This window comes from Trachemys scripta, chromosome 7 (genome assembly GCF_013100865.1).
Source record: "Trachemys scripta elegans isolate TJP31775 chromosome 7, CAS_Tse_1.0, whole genome shotgun sequence".
NCBI classification, from domain to species: Eukaryota; Metazoa; Chordata; order Testudines; family Emydidae; genus Trachemys; species Trachemys scripta.
In genome coordinates, this window is record NC_048304.1 from 10,951,468 (window position 1) to 10,969,504 (window position 18,037).

Here is an 18,037-nt window from a genome sequence, read left to right on the forward strand (position 1 = left end):
ACAGGACCTGCCTTCATAGACTTTGAACCATCAGACTCTGCCAGCCACAAGAGCAGAGGAACACCCAGGGAAGAAGGGAACAAAGCATTTTAGTCGCGTGTTCAGAGGAGCAAAGAACAGGTATGACAAAACAATAAAATGAAGACCAAAAGTAGAGCATCATCAACCGATTTCAAAAAGAATGAAATACTTCATTAAAGATAGCTATAAATACCTAAATATTCCCACCCTCTCTTCCCACCCCCATATACTCTTTTAAGGTAAGCAATTGCGGCAGCTGCCACAGGGATGCTATGTGACCATGCATGAGAGTACAGGGGGCTCATGTGATCATTCTATTAGGATGTGCCCCTCCCCCCCGTTGTTAGCAGACCAGCCATTGCCTATTTTTGATTCCCCTATATATTATTTGAAATCATATGTGAACCTAACAATTTCCTACAACATTTATTAGTGGAAAACATTAAGGCTCTGATTCAAGAAAAGATCTCTGTTCAGGCCAGCACTTAAGCACGTGCTTAATTTCAAGCTTATGGTTCAGTGTTATCCTGAATAGAAAAGGACATAAGCACATGATTAAATGCTTTCCTGATTCGGGGCCTAAAAATAGGAGATTGATTCTGCAGTTCCTCTGTCTCTTGCTCTCCTAATGACAGGCAACTATTGTGCCATATCATTATGACCGTAAGATAGCTTAATTGCCTCTTTCCCGAGGATGTCAGTTCTGCTTAACTGGTACCTAATGTATGTGTCTTGCAGCAAATGTATTAATCTATCAGTCCCTTATATCAACGCTACATTTTCCTCCACTGCATTTGAAGAAAGGCTAAGTTCCAATGACTGGCTTGCTAGATGTTATATTCACTGACGTGGACAGCAGCAATACTTCTCTCCTAGGACTCATTTCTTCGTGAAAGATGCATGAAAAGACCTCTGTCTTCATTTACTGTACTTTCTCCACTAAAGCTTCAGTCTGCTTATGAATTCTCCAGTGGCTCTCTTTAGGCTACTGGCCTAAACTGGCCTAATCAAAGAAGTGAAAACTGACTGAATTAGCAGTATTTTGCTATACTGGAATTAAACAGTCTTTTATACTGTAATAGATATTTTTCCCCACTCTTCATAGTGGGAGCAAAATTAATCATTTAAAAAAATATACTGAAGAGCAAATGAACAAACAATCAAGTAATACACAGCATTTAGTAACAGGCAGTGGTAAATTGCAGGACTATTATTCATTGAGACATTCTGGTGATGTCAAACTACATGTTTTAATACAAAACACACACCCTCAGAACTCAGATGTGCCATTACTTAGGCCTGGTTCACACTAACCCCCCACTTTGGACTAAGGTACGCAAATTCAGCTACATTAATAACGTAGCTGAATTCGAAGTACCTTAGTCCGAACTTACCGCGGGTCCAGACGCGGCAGGGAGACTCCCCCGTCGATGCCGCGTACTCCTCTTGCCGAGCTGGAGTACCGGCGTCGACGGCGAGCACTTCCGGGATTGATCCCAGAACATTGATTGCCTGCCGCCGGACCCGGAGGTAAGTGTAGACAAGGCCTAAATATTAGCCTATTTAAGTTGGATCCATATTTTATACAAAATAAAAAATTCTCTTTCGTATTTCCCTTCCTGCCCCAATACTTGCTCTGAAATTTTTTTGGTCATGTCATCCAATATAATCTGCTTTTTGTGACTGGTGGATTGAAAGGATTCACAATTTCTTGTGACTCTCTCTGTGTTAAATTACTGACTAAGATTTAGAGGCTGCTTACAGACCATCAAGCCATATCAGGATGATACTATATTATACTGTATAGCAATTACCATGCCCTCAGCAACAAGATATTCCCAGAGCAGTTTTAACACATCCACATGCAGTACGTTTTACAACCATGACTGTACCAGGGCATTCTGGAGTTACTGAGGTTCCTGTACCCTACATTGCTGCTTGGAGTAAGAAGCAAAACACGGCATTGACAGGTGGAGAACCAGCTGAACCCTCCATCGCAGCTTCCTCTCTACCCCAGGAAGAAACTGGTGTAGACTGCACTTATTCAGCTGGATCTGTGCTACAATCCTCATTCTAGGTGCTGAAACCAATTAGTACAACCAGTAACCAGCCTAAGTCAGCTGTTCTGTGCAGATGAAATATTTTGTGTGTCTCGTTAGCTCAAGACATCCAAATTCAGGATTTGTGAGTTGCCACAAACTTTTCAAATGTTACATGAATGTTTTTTAATCATTTTAATTCCTTGAAAAAAGTTTCTTGATTTCTGTGCAGTTACACGAACACTCCTATAAAGTTTCACCTCCCTTATGTTTTAGCAGTCTGCAAACAAATGGAATTTATATTTTTATTTAAAAGCAAACCTTCCATTCTTCTACTACTACCAACATTATTAAAAAAATAAAATGCCTTCTTTTGTCTTGCATGAATAGCGTGTTAGGTAAGTTTAATAAGTGAAAGATTGAACAGATTTCCATTTATGATTTTAAGGAAGGATTTTTTTTCCCCCCATTTTGAGAAGTTTACAAATTATCAACACTTGTTCCTGGATACAATATGCTAAAAACTCTCTCAGAATAGCAACTGATTTAAAACTTACTTGGTTTTTTGAATCCAAATACAGTAGTCCGTAATGTAGAGATCATTAAGGATGTAGGCAGGGTCATTTTCTCGAAAAATCTTGTGAATGTCCAACAGACATTTCAAAACAGCACTTTTACCTGGAAAAAACATTTATGCTTTTTGAAAAATAAATAAATGAAAACTAAAATATTACAATTTTACACTTGACACCTTAATAAACATTTCATTGCAACACTTTATATATATGGCAGGTTTGGCATAATCTTACTACCTTATTATGTTGAGTTAGTGCCTCGATCATTTGATTGGAATTCTCCCATTCCCTCTCATTTAAAAAACAAAATAAAGGGAGGAGAGATTTAGGTCCCAATTGCGCAAGTTATCTTCCATTGGACTCCTTTGAATACACTGAGCCTTACTGAAGTCAATGAAAGCGTGCCCATTTAGAGTTCGTTGCAGGATTGGAGTCTTAGAATTCATTAGACTGTTTCCTGCTGCTGTTAGTGACAGACTGGTTGGCAGCTCAAATGTCTGGGATAAAAAATAAATCATCAAACATTCCTAATAACTAAAAAAAAAAAAATCCCATTTTAAAAACATTGGATAAATCTCTGAAAGATGACTATTTGGCAGCAGAAATACATTTTCTTATTTCACAACCAGAAGAGACCTGTTCTGCTTCATTTTTCTTTCATATGTCACCATTTCTGCAAAGCAGATGTTTAGCTACAAACATTTCCTAATTACTTAGCACTTCCTTGCACCCTTTTTTCAAAAGCCTCAAAACCACTAAGGCTTAAGTGCTAGTGAGAACACTTTTAAAATAGGTTTTTTTTAGACAGTGAAAACAAGTATGGCTAATAAAAAATATCAAGTGTGCAGAGGGAGTCTACCAGCCCCCCCTGCTGGGGTGAGCTCCTCCTACATTATTTAATCTTAACTTGGCAAGGTTACACTTTAAAAAATTAAGATCTGAGTTGATCTCTTGTAGAACTCCCCCTGCTGTCCAACCAAAGATTTTATCAGAGAAGTACCTCTGCACAGAAGAGCGCTAATCTGAGTGTGTCTACCCGGAGGGGAGGGGAACGAGGAAGGAGAAGTTGTACAGTGGCGGGTGTGGAGAAGCTGGAGAAATGCTGCACTGGAAGGGAACTAGTCAAACAGAAAACTAGAGAGAGTATCAGATAAAAATTAAGACGCACAAGCATGGGGCTGGACTATAACTTCTAAACTTTATCATCCTTAACATCTGTGAAGACAGACTATTCCGACTTGCAAAGAAGATCCGTTTTCTTTAAAAAATGACAATGTAAGTGAAAACCTTGTTTAGCTGTCAAACTGCCAGCCAGAACAGTTTGCAGTTAGCAACAATAAAAGAGTATAAAACAGGTTTTAAAAGTTTTCATGACACATAAAAGAGGGGGGCAAACTGGGTTTGAGAGTCTCTCTCTCTCTAATGCCCCCATATCCCTTGATTCTACTTCACTGATATTCATGGGGGTTTGGTTGCTTTTCTGACTGGTTCCCTGCTGCAGCAAACAGCACATCAATTTAATGATTCCATAGCATTTGTCTAGTGTCCTGGTACACTAGATAGAAAGGAGAATTTTCATTTCATACCCAATTTATACATTGCTGCAATGATTTCACAAAGTCAGGAGCCATCCAGTACACTAAGGGACGAGAAAGGGGAAGTAGACATACCCTTACATTTGAAAGGGATGCGAGTCCGCCCAGGAAGCCAAGGCGGCTTAACTATCTGACACAGATAAAGGCCCAAAACAAAAACAAAAACCAAAACACAAGGGCTCAGACTGGGCAAATGACGAAGGGAAGAGAGAAATCCCATCCCCAAAAAGTACAAACTTAACCCCCCCCCCATAAAATAAAGAAAATAAAAGTTTAAGGGGAAGAGGTAGCAAGCTGTGTAGTTAGCTAACTGACACCACAATGCTCTGTTTCCAGCTGCAGATGGTTGAAAAGGAATTAGAGTGTGGCAGCAAGTCCCACCCTCCCTATATATTCTTGTACCAGAACATGAGAATTTGCATGGCGCAAAGGCAGACCCCACAGACACTGCTGGCAAAAATTGCAGATCAAGTGTGCACAGGCAGATGCACATCATGACGTGGAGAACCCATAGGAACACTATTCAATTAAAATATATAACCTTAAATTAACCTATTAATATTTCTCCCATCTGGTGGGTGTTTGTCTTTTTTCCTCCCTTGAATATTTTGCTTTTAGTTACAGTCCAGACTTCAACAGAGTTTCCTCCAGTATGAAAGAAAAAATTTGCTTTGTATGTTCATTTCTTGCCCGTCACCTCCAATCTAATTTATTTCTAACAGCTTTCTTGTCCCACAATCCCACTTTTCTTTTGCATTTTTGGGGAGAGAAAAGGGGACTTGTTGGAGCCTGTTCTCCTATCCATACCTAAAGTGCATTCATTACAGCAACCCGCCAGGTAAATCTAATTCCCTCCAGAGCCTGTTAATTAAGGTCTTTCAGTCAATTCTTTCCTCAGAGAATGAGTGCCCTGAGTAGGTTCCTGAACTCTGATCTGTGCTCTCTATCACAGACTGCAAAGTAGTGTCTGCAGGCCCTCAGCTGTGTAGAGCAGTGCCTCATGCTCTGACAAGGGCATATAGGGAGGTGCAAGCCCACCGCCACTCAATTCCTTATTGACCTTGAAGCCTAACTCTGCAGTAGAGCAAAAGGTGGGTGGGAGGTGGAGCATCCACAGGTAAAAAAATCTCAAAGTTACTATGAGGTAAGTAATCTCTCCTTTTTCAAGTATATGTCCCATGGGTGCTCCACCATAGAAGATTCCCAAGCAGTAACACATCAAGAAGTGCTGAGGAGGTAAGTCCAGAATAGTTCAAAACCCTGCATCACCAAAGGTGGTGGTATTGCTAGAAGCAGGTAAAATGGCATAATGTTTGTCAAAGGTATAGATGGAAGACCAAATAGCAGTCCTGCCAATTTCTCCTATGGGAATGTCCTTCAGTAGCCCTGTCGATGTGGGCTGAGTTTTAGAATACACGGTTGCTCTGTGAGGTGGGATGTATGTTGGCATTTTCATAGCAAGTAATGATGCAACCCGAAACCCACTTAGTTTGTATGGAAATCGGCTGGCCCTTCATCCTATCTGCAACTGATACAAATAGTCTAGGAGAGGCCTGAATGATTTAGTCCTATCTACATAGAAAGCAAGGGCCCTCCTATCACAGTGAACAAAGGTTTGATTCTTCTCTAGAGGCATGAGGTTTTGAGTAGAAAACTGATAGTGAATCTCCTGGTTAATGTTATGTTCCGAGGAAACCTTTGGGAAGAAGCAAGGATGGAGATGTCTTTGTAGAAGGTGATACATCGTGGGCTCACAATGGGCACTCCCAGCTCCCCTGTCCACCTCACTGAGGTGATGGCAATCTTTCCCCGGGGACTGACATTCAGGATATCCATCAAGGAATGCTTAGACTTTCGCACTTCCTCCAGCAGGATCTGAAGCGAGTCTGCTTGCCTTTTCCTGCGGTCCTGGAAGGTCTTAAAATCATCAGCGTGGGAGGGCAGTGGTGACATTACCACCTTATCCAGAGATGGAGGTGAAATCTCCTCCACCTGAGATTCTTGTTCCTCCTGTATATCATCCAAACCAGAGAAGTGTGTGGTACCAACGGGTGACGTAGCACAGGACAGTCGAGAGATGCCGGTAGGTGACATGGTACCAGTGGGTGCTGGTGTTTTCACTTAGGTCCCCGATAGAGTTGGCTGCTGTAGGGCCCCATAAGTTCCAATAACTCCACTGGGGAGGGGGATAAGTGAAGGGAGCTCAGAGATAGTCAATCTTTGGGCCTACAATGTACATTCCCTAGGATGTTCTTCATGAAAGGGATCATGGGAGTAGGGAATTCACAAGTTAAGGCAAATACAGCCGACAGCAGAACTCTCTGTCCTGAGCTGCAGGCAATTGAGAAGGAACTGAGTGGTGGTCGGCTCACGCCTCCCTGTGTGCCCTCATTCAGAGCAAAAGGCACTGTTCTTTGCAGGCGTGGGATGGTGGACATTACGTTGCAGTCTCAAATCAAGAGTGCACAGAGGCATGCACATCTATAGGGATTATACTCAAAGAATAAATAAGAGGCACATAAAAATAGCATCCACACCTTAATGTAGCTATTCTAGAAAGTGTAACTCATTTGCTGGCCTATCACCATGATATTCACAATGCTAAGTTCTGTCCAAGGACGTTTGTTTTTGGCCTTTAGTAACATCAGTGCTTTACTCACGTCTAAGATTTCATGGCCTATGAAGACCATGCCACTGTTTTGGCTCTAAATTCCTCTTCTTCAAGTCACTTACTGCAGTTAACTTTATTCTGTAGTTTGGAAACACAGGACTGAATATCAGTTTGATTACCAAGTACCAAGCATGGGCAATTTCAATCTTTTTGTACAGTGCAAAGACCCAAATCAAGGTTGAAGAAGGAAACAATCTATTCAGAAAGTAATGATAAGTGTTTAAGAATGTGCACAAAATCAATGTAAACGTTTGTGAACTAAAGATTTTCTTTGTTTCATCATAGGTATTTGCTGCACCAAATTTTTTCCAAGTCATACAATGATCACAGAAACAAGCCTAAGTATGCTAAACAGAATTAACTTTAAGGTGTCTTAAATAAATGAAAACATTAACCTGTAACAATTTAGTTTATTTGTAAAGTTACGGTATTACATAATATTGAACAGTTAATAAACTGCTTTTATGGAACAGATGTTTTCTGATTGCTTAAAAGTTAGTGGGACAGATTTTAAAATAAATATATAAAAAGAACCCACATCTGTAAGACAATTGAAAACAATGATCTTATAAATATTCATGAGATTTCATTATATTAAACACAAAAAGTGCCATAAGGGCCAGCACATTTGCTCACAGATTGTTGGACTCTGCAGGAGTTCACTGCTCTGACTGCCTGCAGCAGAAATCCCACAATTTTAAACTCATGGAGTTTCAGAAGGACTTTTTCCTAGCCTATGAGGTTGTGTGTAGGAGGGTATAATCGGGCCAAAATCTAAATCAATCATTTGATATAACAGAAATAAAGTCACTGTAATCTAACTTTTTCACAGGTTCAGTGGCTCATGCATTGAAAATAAAACATTTATGAAGTAACAGGAGACTATACAATTCATTCAGCTATTTTTTATCTCCTCAATCTGATTTTTTTCCCCACTACAGCATCAAATCAAGTAAATGAAGCTCTTTCCCAAAGACAATTCTATGTATTTTTTCCACATACTTGAAAGTAGCAAAATGAGTTTTCATCTAAAGAAATAAACTGAAGAAGTTTTATTGTCTCCCTCTTAAAGATATTAAAGGATAGCATGAAACTGAATATATGAGGACTATAAAAGATGTCACTAACCCCTTGTGTTTGCATCAATATAGTCCTCAGATTCTAAGACACAAAATCTCAAGAATATTTAAGCAGAGAGAAGTATACTAAAAAACTCAGTGTATCTGTATGACAAACAGATATATGTTAACGTGAATTAATGCAAATGAACATTAATCTATTTTGGATTAATTTAAAATTTCATTTCGAAGTGTCAAAAGCAATATTTAGTGTTACTGGCTCAAGAATTTCTGTGCAATTCTGACTCTTCAAAGATCCTTGTTGGCAAATATGATCCTTGATTTGTTGGCCAACACGGTAATTTTACAGTAATGTGTTTTACAATTTGATGGCAGGTTCAATCAATCACATTTCTCTGTGTCCTACAGAAGAGTCCAATGAAAGTAAACCAGACATGAAGTGCTGCCACCTACAGCCACCACTCTGTTACAAAACAGCAGATGTTGGCACCAAGAGCTTTCTATCAGAAGAAATTAAGAAACTGAGAACTACAAATCAATCTCTTTTTATATATAATTAGTCATCAATTATTTATTGTTCACATGTATGCTGAAAAAAGCATAGGATATTCTTTAACCTCACACAAAGGAGCACAATGGTTTATATCTTTACAAGCAGCTAATAAATGTAAAATACACAAACTAGCATTACCTAATGACAAATACATGTACATCTCCAATATTTGGAAAAAAATGTATATGGATGCCTACAGGTTTACTGAAGAGGAAAAACAATGTTTATATAAATATACCAAAGCTATATATGATTAATCTGTGCTTTAATCATGTCAGTTTTGATATATGTTTATTTCTGAAGCAATTTTATAGCTTGTATGTACCAATAACTCACAAATCAGAAATTTCTTAAATCCAATACCAATAGTGTTTGTAAATGTATTCAGATAACAGATATGACAGGATACTGCAATCAAAGCATTCAATTTTAAATAGCTTTAATATAAAAGCATTTTAAAACATTCAAAGCACTGATCACCCAGAGCATGTGAGAAATTTTCCTAGAGGTCTTAATACAAATGAGCTTCTGATTTAAAAGAATGTCTCATACGCCCTTTAGTTTACCAACCAGCTAAAAAAAAAATTCAATATTGTGAACGTTGAGTAAACTCTGCATTTTTAAAACAAATTCACTCACAATTTTCCTTCATGAGCTACCTGTCCAACTGTTTTCCTGGCAGTCGTTCTCTTTTTATGTACATTTTTCTATTAGGTCAATTGAATAATATTTTGGAAAAGCAATAGTTTCTGAATAACTGGTTAATAACTCATTTAATGACTGATCTCTAGGCTTGTTAATTGTTTGTGGCAAAACTGACAAACTACTTTTTAATGAGTAGAAATAACTGGTTTCCTAGGAGTTGTTCCTTAACATTCACAGGGTTATGCTCTGTTAAAGTTCCTTTGGAAAGTGTTCATCCAGTACACATAGTCTCAGACTTTGGGCTATGCATTTTGTGTACGTTATCAATAAACTGAACACATCAGACACTATCAGAGCTGCAATGAAATTCCTTGCCAAAATATCTTATTCAACTTTAAATTCCAAATATATTATTGTACTATGCTCCAGCTTCATCTATCATATAGGAAAAGGCCTCAGTTGAGCATGAAGTCAGACTATTCACCTGTCGAAAGTTAAGCACATACTTAAGTGTTTTGCTGGATTTGTGTCAAAAGAAATGGTTTTATGGGTAAGTTTTATTACTAGCATTAGCTTTCTATTGATGAAAGCAAGTCACGTTTACCTGTGTGTAATGTATACATTTGGATTCGTTGAAAAGCATGATGTTGGTGGTTCAGTGCGTTCAATAGTCCGAAAATAAATATGATACACTATAAACATACAACCCACCATATAATATTGTATTTACTTGAATTATGCTTTCACTAGTATGTACAATATGCTAGGCATTATACAAAAACAAAGAAAGGCCCCAAAGATCTTACATTTTCCATGGAATTTGAAGAAGTAAACATTTTGTTGAGTGTATCTGTGGTATGCTGTTTAGACAGTACAAGCACAAAACTTTAAGTTAATATGGTTTGAACATCCATCTCCTTTTTCAAATTCATATACAGCTTCCTATTTATTTCATTCTGTTTTCTGGTAAGGTATATATCTATTAAATACATTTAACATTAGTTATATTCTTGTGGTTTTTTAATTTAAGAATTTAAGGCCTTATATACCACACACACTCAACTACAATAGCAAGAAATAACTTCAGCACATAAATACTGGCATTTTCAACACTATTAATATTAATCATCTTTGTTTATATCACCATCACTATATTAACTATTTTGCCCCTCTGCCCAATAGATTAAGACTATTTTCCCCTTCTGACTAAATTAACCCATTAGAATCTATTTAACGTCTCAGGTAATATTTAGAGAATATCATGGCTTATCTTCAGTGCAGTTTCCTTCTTTTTACCAATAAAAACACATGCCGAAATGGGCAAGCATTCACTTTTTGTGCCTTACATGCACAATCTGAGCTCTTGAAATTCCACCCACAACTCTGACAATCAACCTACCAATACAGCCAATCACATTTCTTGCTGCAATGGTTTCCTAGGTAACCAATACAGCACAAGAAATGCATGGTATGCAGCTGAATGAAACTAAACCTGTCGTATTTCCACTTTTTTCAATGCTTTTCCACTGTTAAGTATTAAAATGATTAAAGTTAGATGGCTCATGGGATACATGATAGCTAGGGCCCTATCAAATTCATGGTCCATTTTGGTCAATTTCATGGGCATAGGATTTTAACAATCATAAATTTAATTATTTCAGCTATTAAAATCTGAAATTTCACACTGTTGGAATTGTAGGGGTCCTGACACAAGAAGAACTTTTGGGGGTAGGAGAGTTTGCAGGATTATTATGGGGGGTGGGGTCGCAGGTTAGTGTGTGTGGCGGGGGAGGGGAGTTGCGGTACTGCTACCCTTACTTCTGTGCTGCTGCTGGTGGCGGCACTGCCTTCAGCTGGAGAGAAGCGGCTACGGGCTGGGAGTCCGGCTCTGAAGGCAGAGCCGCTGCCAGCAGCAGCTCAGAAGTAAGGATTGCATAATACAGTATTGCCACCTTTATTTCTAGGCCGCTGCATGCAGAACTGGGTCCTCAGTCAGCGGCCACCACTCTCCGGCCACCCAGCTCTGAAGGCAGCAGCGCAGAAGTAAGGGTGGCAATACTATGCCATGCCATCCTTACTTCTGTGCTGCTGCTGACAGCGGCTCTGCTTTCAGAGCTCGTTTAGTATGGTATTGCCATCCTTACTGCTGCCGGGGCACTGCCTTCAGAGCTGGGCGCCCAGCAAATAGCTGCCGCTCTCCAGCCGCCCAGCTCTGAAGGCAGCAGCACAGAAATAAGGATGGCAGTACTGCAACGCTCCTGCAATTCCCTTTTGGGTCAGGACCCCCAGTTTGAGAAATGCTGGTCTCTTCCCCCCCGGTGAAATCTGTATAGTAGAGGGTAAAAACACACAAAATTTCATGGGGAGAGACCAGATTTCACAGTCTGTGATGTGTTTTTCATGGCTATGAATTTGGTAGGGCCCTAATGAAAGCATATGTAGCATTTCTGCTCCAAATTATCCACTTAGGGCCTTAGTAACTTCAACAGGAACTGAAGGTGCTCTGCTCCTTTTAAGATCAGGATGTTTAGCACCCACCCAGGTTTGGTAATGACAAGGCTGCTACTGCTCAGGGACTTATGTGAAAGTGAGTCTGGTTTGTTTTTAATGAACACATCTATTTTTTTTTTTTTTTTTTATTGACACAGCACCATAGGTGTTCAACCTGCATTTTAAACAAGGAATTAATAATTAAAGGGTAAAATTCTCTGCTGGTGTTCTGGCTGAATTTAAGCCAGCTGTAGCAATTCACACAAACAGAGTTTGGCCTTGAGTCTGTCACACAATGGAAGTGAAGATATCATCAGAATATGTCCTATAGTTTTCGTTAGAAATTTTCTCTTCTGCTCTGATTGGCTGTTTGCTCCAACCACCTCCCAGCGCTTTCTCCCTCATACTCTCTTCATCTTGGCTGCACTCCACACCTGTCCCGCCTACCTTACTCTGGGCATCCTTTCTTCCCTTCCAATGTTCCTCTCCCTTTTTCCTTGTCTTTCCATTTAGCTAAACCCCTCCTAACAAAACCCTACCAAAAAAAATAATAATCATGGCAGTAACATGATGTTCACAGATCATATAATTCACTCTTTGCTATATGTTATGATTCCTTTCCCCTACCCTTTGTCTGTCTTGTCTATTTCAATTGGCAGATTTTTGGGGCAGGGAATGGCTTACTGCTGTGTTTGTACGGCGCCTAGCACACTAGAGCCCCATTATTGAATGATCTCTAGGCATTACTATTATAAACATTACACAGTAACAATCCTCTCATTTCTATTTCAAGTATACCATCACAGTACAACACAGTTGCACTTCCCAAATCATGTGTTTTTCTTCTTTCTGGTGATGATGGGTCAAGCAACAAAAGTTGAAAAAACGTACCCGTTTCCTGCAGTATTCACACGAGTCCACCAAAGCAATCCTAGACTTAAGACCTTAGAACATGGGTGCCGTCTGTGTTACCAAAATCTTTTTAATATTTATTTCTTGGGTCACTGAATGTTCATTCTGTAAAATCTCTCTTTTGCCACAAAATTAAAATAAAATCGTACATAGTATGTCTGTTGTAGGTCCCTCCCCAAGTAAATCAGAGGCCATGTGTACACAGCAAAAGCTGTAGACGGTGCTAGACTACCTGAACTAGCTTGGCATAGGTAACAACAGTAGAGAAGACAGCCCAGCATGGGTTCAGGGCAAGTAGTACAAAGCCAGCGCAAGACCTGGCTAGGTACTCGGCTCACTAGCCTGTGGTGAAGCCCATATTGCACTGTCTTCACCATTACCAATACCCACACCAGTTGGATTCAAGCTAGCTCACCTAGGTTAGCTGACACGCAGTTTCGCTGTGTAGACATCCCCTGAGAGACTGCCTGAATGCTACACTACGTCTTGTATCATAAGCATTTAATTTTTTCCGCACTCAAGAGATGCTACACAGATCCAATGAAGTTAATTGGAAAGAAGGCTTGATACTTTCCCTGCTTAACTTCACTGCTTGACCTTTATGTTGTCAGTGGTAAATTGGACAAGTAGCACTTTTTTTTTTTTTTTTTTACACTAGCCCAGAATTAATTTAGCAAGTTCCAAGTATCAGTATAATTTTCAATTCCTGCAACCCTCACACACCATGAAAAATAATCTGTTAATACAATTTTTTCTTCAAAGAATTAATATCAATATAGAAGAAACTGCTTTTTTGAATGTAGTAATTCACAATACACAGCATAGTTGTAAGTAATTTTAACAACCCAGGATATCAACATGAGTGCGTACAACTGTACAATTGAAACTGACATGATAGCAGTTTTGAAAATTTGCACATATGTGAAAGATGGTACACAGGATATATAATGAATACTCTGTTGCTATGAGATTTACTTTCAGACATTAAAAAGATGACAGCTCTACTCCTAAAGTGTGAAACAAAGCAAAGGTTCAAATATGTAGTGCAATCAGCTTTTAATTCAATTTAAAATAAACTAAACCTGTCCATATGGAATCGCACTACTATATGTTTTGTTTACACAGCACTATTTGGTTATTTAACACTGCCTGATTTTGCGTAGGTAAAGGCAGAGGCAGCACACTAAAAGACAAGCTTATAGAGGTCTTCCTCTCCCCCTAAGATATAATTATGACTTTGAAAGTGATAAAAACACTTTTTGATGCATACTGCATTATTTTGATGCTTTCCACATCACGAAGCTGTTATTTCAGCTCTTTCTAGGTCACTGATAAAACAGTACGTTAGTTCAGTTAGAGTTTATTCTTAGTGCTGTATCAATAACTATACTTTTGCCCAGTAAAGGAAAACCTTTTTCCGCACTGTAATACGCGTGCATGCACACACACAGGACTTGTCCACACAGTGTGCTAATGTGCACCAGCACGGGTGTAAGTTCTAGTGCACACCAGCATGTGATGCACAAACTATCCATTTTGACCCTGCTGACATACACTATTGTTCCCCAGTGCACGTTGACACAGTCTCATAATATTATGTCAACATGCATTAAGGAACTTTTAGTGCGTGTCAGCAAGGGCCAAACGGACAGATAGTGCATGACACGTTGGTGTGCACTAGAATTTACACCCTGGCTGGTGTGTACTAATGTTCTGTGTAGACAAGGCCCCCTGTTCCCCATACAAATAAATATATAGTACAGCCAAACTTCACTGTATATGGCTAATTAACACATATAGTAAAAAATTAAGTATCTCACCTAGTTGCAATATCATGATTGTATCACTGAAGGCTCGTGTCACTAATCTGAAATGTCTGTAGAGTGGATAACATAAAACTCTTCTTCCAAAGGATACCAGGACTTCAGGAATACTAGTGAAACTCTGAGAGCATCAATGAAATTGTATGATTAATTTACTTGAATAAAAAAAAAAAAAAAGCACACCGTTATTTTTTTTAAGACATTATTGCAACACACGCAAAAAGGTCTATAGTTTTAACAGCTATGGAAACAATAGGTTAATTTTAAACAGAAACAAGACCCAGCACTTTCAACTTACATGGTACAATTATAAAAAATCTGATAAATTTTAGTGGTTTTTAATTGAAAAATATTGAATTCAAGGCACATTACAATAAAACATTTAACTGAAGTCTTTGCCATTCTTTACATTACAGCAATAAGTCTGTCCCTTAACATTATGTATATTAAAGACAGCTATAAAAAGCCTTTTAAGAATAAATAAAAATTAAAAACATATGATAACAGAATCCATGTGTACACACGCAAGAACTCTAAAAATGATATATGCCTTTGCCTTTTAGCAAAGTTATGGATATTGAAGATACAGATAAATATCTCCCCCCTGGGAAGGCAGCTCATTGTCCTCTTTTATGAGTGAAGAAGATCTCTAGTTTACTTAGGCCAGAGGCATTAGTGAGTTATTAAAGATTCTCTCAAGAATGATTTCCTTTCCATCTTTCATTCAAAGATAAAACTTTCCATTTATGAATTTAAAAAAAACCCTTTTTCATCCTGAATTTGCAATGGATTAAAATTAATAAAAACCACCACTGCTGACCACTCAGCACTTTTTCATAGGATATGAACAACTTGGTGCCAGACAACTGAATTTCCTGGGTGTAAAGTCTACTGCTGACTGCAGCTGAGGCACCAATTGCTACATTGTACGGTAAGTGCACACCCATAAGAAAACCTCTTCATTACAATAAGTTATGATTGTGAAAAAGTCAAGACTGCCACTGCATTTATACCTTCATCAGTTGCGCCTAACTACAGTGTTAGACAGAAACACACATGCATTGAAATGTTAAAAACTACAGAACTGAAGGCCCAATCCCTGCAAACTCTTACTAGTGAATAGTGTTTTCTATCACGAGTAGTGCATAGAAAAAAAAATAGTTCATAGAATATCAGGGTTGGAAGGGACCTCAGGAGGTCATCTAGTCCAACCCCCTGCTCAAAGCAGGACCAATGCCCAGACAGATTTTTACCCCAGTTCCCTCAATGGCCCCTCACAACCCTGGGTTTAGCAGGCCAATGCTCAAACCACTGAGCTATCCCTCCCATTGGAAGTGTTTGCAAGATTAGGCCCTATTTTTTTTTTTTTTTAATTGCCAACCCTACAAACAGAGTCTTGGATCAGACAATTAAGCTGGGTTCTTTCTATCTTCTTTATCTTCACCAGAAATAAAGGTTCCGCTGGCAGATAAGCCCCTCAGTCAGACCTGGGCAACCCTACTGCTTTATACAGGTGTAACAGAAACTCAGTGAACAATTCCATTGAAAGATGCACAAAATGGAATAGAATTCAGTTCACTCAATCTTGGCTGTACTGGCTCTGTAAGGTTCACAGGAGTTAAAATAAAAGAAGCATGGTTGAAAACATGAACCAAGGACAAATCAATGTAAGCATCCACTGCCCACGTCTGCAGACGCCCTGAAACAATAGCTCTGAGAGATGTAAACTCAATCAGGGGCCTGTGGATTCTGCAATTCTTCAACTATGGAATTTGGGATATTTTTCAAGATGCCATGAAATTCATTATTTCTGTCATGGAATTTGCTGTTTTGCTGCAGCCGAGAGCCTAACATGTTGTCTTCTGTCTCCAACCAGGCTGCAGTTGCTGCTTGCTTCCCATCCTTCCCCACAAGGGGAAGTTAACTGGATTACAGTGCATACTCCCTGCACTGCTGTTTGACGCCAGGTGGCAGAAGATTGGGGAGCAAGAATTACAGTCCAATTACAGTCCAAAGAAGAAGCCAAAAGTGCAGACTGGTGTAGGCTATGAAGCCTGGAAAACAATGCAGCAATCAAGACCTATTGAGCTGCGGAGATGAGAGGCTGAAGCAGGCTACAAGTACCTGCCTTCCCTGATACAAATTATTAATTATTATATAACAACAACATGATGTATATTGTCATAGTGTCTAAAGGGCATAGCCAGATTAGACCCCCCCCATTGTGCTAGGCACTGTACAAACACCTAATAAATGACAGTCCCTGCCCACACATGCCAAAGGTGGTCCTGAGCTGGGCTATCAAGGAAACAGTGCAAGAGCTGAGTTTCAGTGCACCGAATGGGCTTCCGAAAGAGTACAGGGGAAAAAAAACCCATCCTCAAAAGCAATCACTGTAAAACATATTTAAATACATTTAACCTGAAGTAGTTCTTTTGTTTTTTAAAATCAGACCCATAGCTGTGTGTATTTGTGTGGAGAGGGGAAGAGAGAAATGAAGAATATAGCACAGAGATGAAATAAATTAGTGTTGCTATGGAATTTAGAGGTTGTTGCCACAGAATTTAGAAGTTGCTGGAGCAGAATTTAACCATTGCTGCAGTTTGGTCCCATTGTGTCATGTAGTACATGGGACTGATTATAAAAATACAGTATGAATTAGTCACACTTCAAAATGTGAAGAATTTACTAATTTAACTATCAAAAATATTACAGAAGCAAATTACATTCACAGGGCATTGTCAGAACTAGTAGGCCCAGATGTGTTTTGACAAAGCCTCTCCATTCTGTTTTTCTCATTTTTGTGTTTAGGCAGATTATTACAATTTACAAGATTCCCGCGCACAAGAGTGGAATGGACACAGCATCAGGTTTATGCCCTTACAATTATGGAGAAACTCCTTACTTTGGTTTTTTTTATTATAATATCACCCAGAAGAACAGTTTCAGTTCCCAATGTGCTACAATTCTTGTTTGCTGACATAAACCAGTTTTTAGGAATCAGAGAGGAAGGGTGAAGTAAAATATGAACATTTTAAGTAGATATAACTTGGCCTGTCAATTCTGACAGTATCCTTTTATAACGCATCATTTTACATAATACACTAGCTTCTATCATGTCTCCATTTAAAGAGTATACATTTATTTGGTTTAATATTTAAATGTTTCTGTTACATATAAAAACTTTATAAAGACATACATATGCATCTTCATAAAGTAAAGTTATTAATCCGCCCCTTAATAATTTGCAAACCTACTGATCCATAATGATTTTGTATTTGAGTATCACTACAACATTGGACATTCATAGATCTTATGTTTTCTGTCAGCTGGTGCTCAAGGTGAGAGGATTTTCTAGCAAAATAAATGCCTCTCATCCATATGTTTTTATCTTGATTGTTCATCAGTCATTCATTAAAAAGGACTTCTAGTCATTAAAGTGAATTTGCATAATACTGCAATTTGTGTACTCTTTATTATATTTGTTCTTGCTTCCATTTTCCCATGCCATGATTACCTTCTTTGACAGAAATAAAGTTTAATGTCTTAAAACCATTTTAAATCAAAGAATTTAATCAGAGAAACATGCAGATAGAATTACAGAAGTGTTTTAAAGTAATACATGATCAGTATC

The 18,037-nt window shown here is 38.7% G+C and overlaps 1 protein-coding gene and 1 long non-coding RNA gene across 4 annotated transcripts in view; one reads left to right on the plus strand and one right to left on the minus strand.

The window, feature by feature from the left end:
- The window catches only part of SHQ1 (SHQ1, H/ACA ribonucleoprotein assembly factor), a 97,348-nt gene that overhangs the window by 36,106 nt on the left and 43,205 nt on the right, over positions 1-18,037 (minus strand). For all 3 annotated transcript variants that reach the window (XR_004646512.1, XM_034776450.1, XM_034776451.1), the window contains exons 10-11: positions 14,401-14,524; positions 2,618-2,738 (exon numbers count right to left, since the gene is read on the minus strand). Coding sequence is in view for 2 of the 3 variants with exons in the window: in XM_034776450.1 (XP_034632341.1) it covers positions 2,618-2,738; positions 14,401-14,524 (245 nt within the window). In the remaining variant the exon portion in view is untranslated. The remainder of the gene's footprint in view (positions 1-2,617; positions 2,739-14,400; positions 14,525-18,037) is intronic.
- LOC117880353 lies at positions 38-16,417 on the plus strand. The gene is made up of 3 exons (XR_004646513.1): positions 38-120; positions 15,244-15,334; positions 16,280-16,417. It is a non-coding gene; the product is annotated as an uncharacterized LOC117880353 (long non-coding RNA).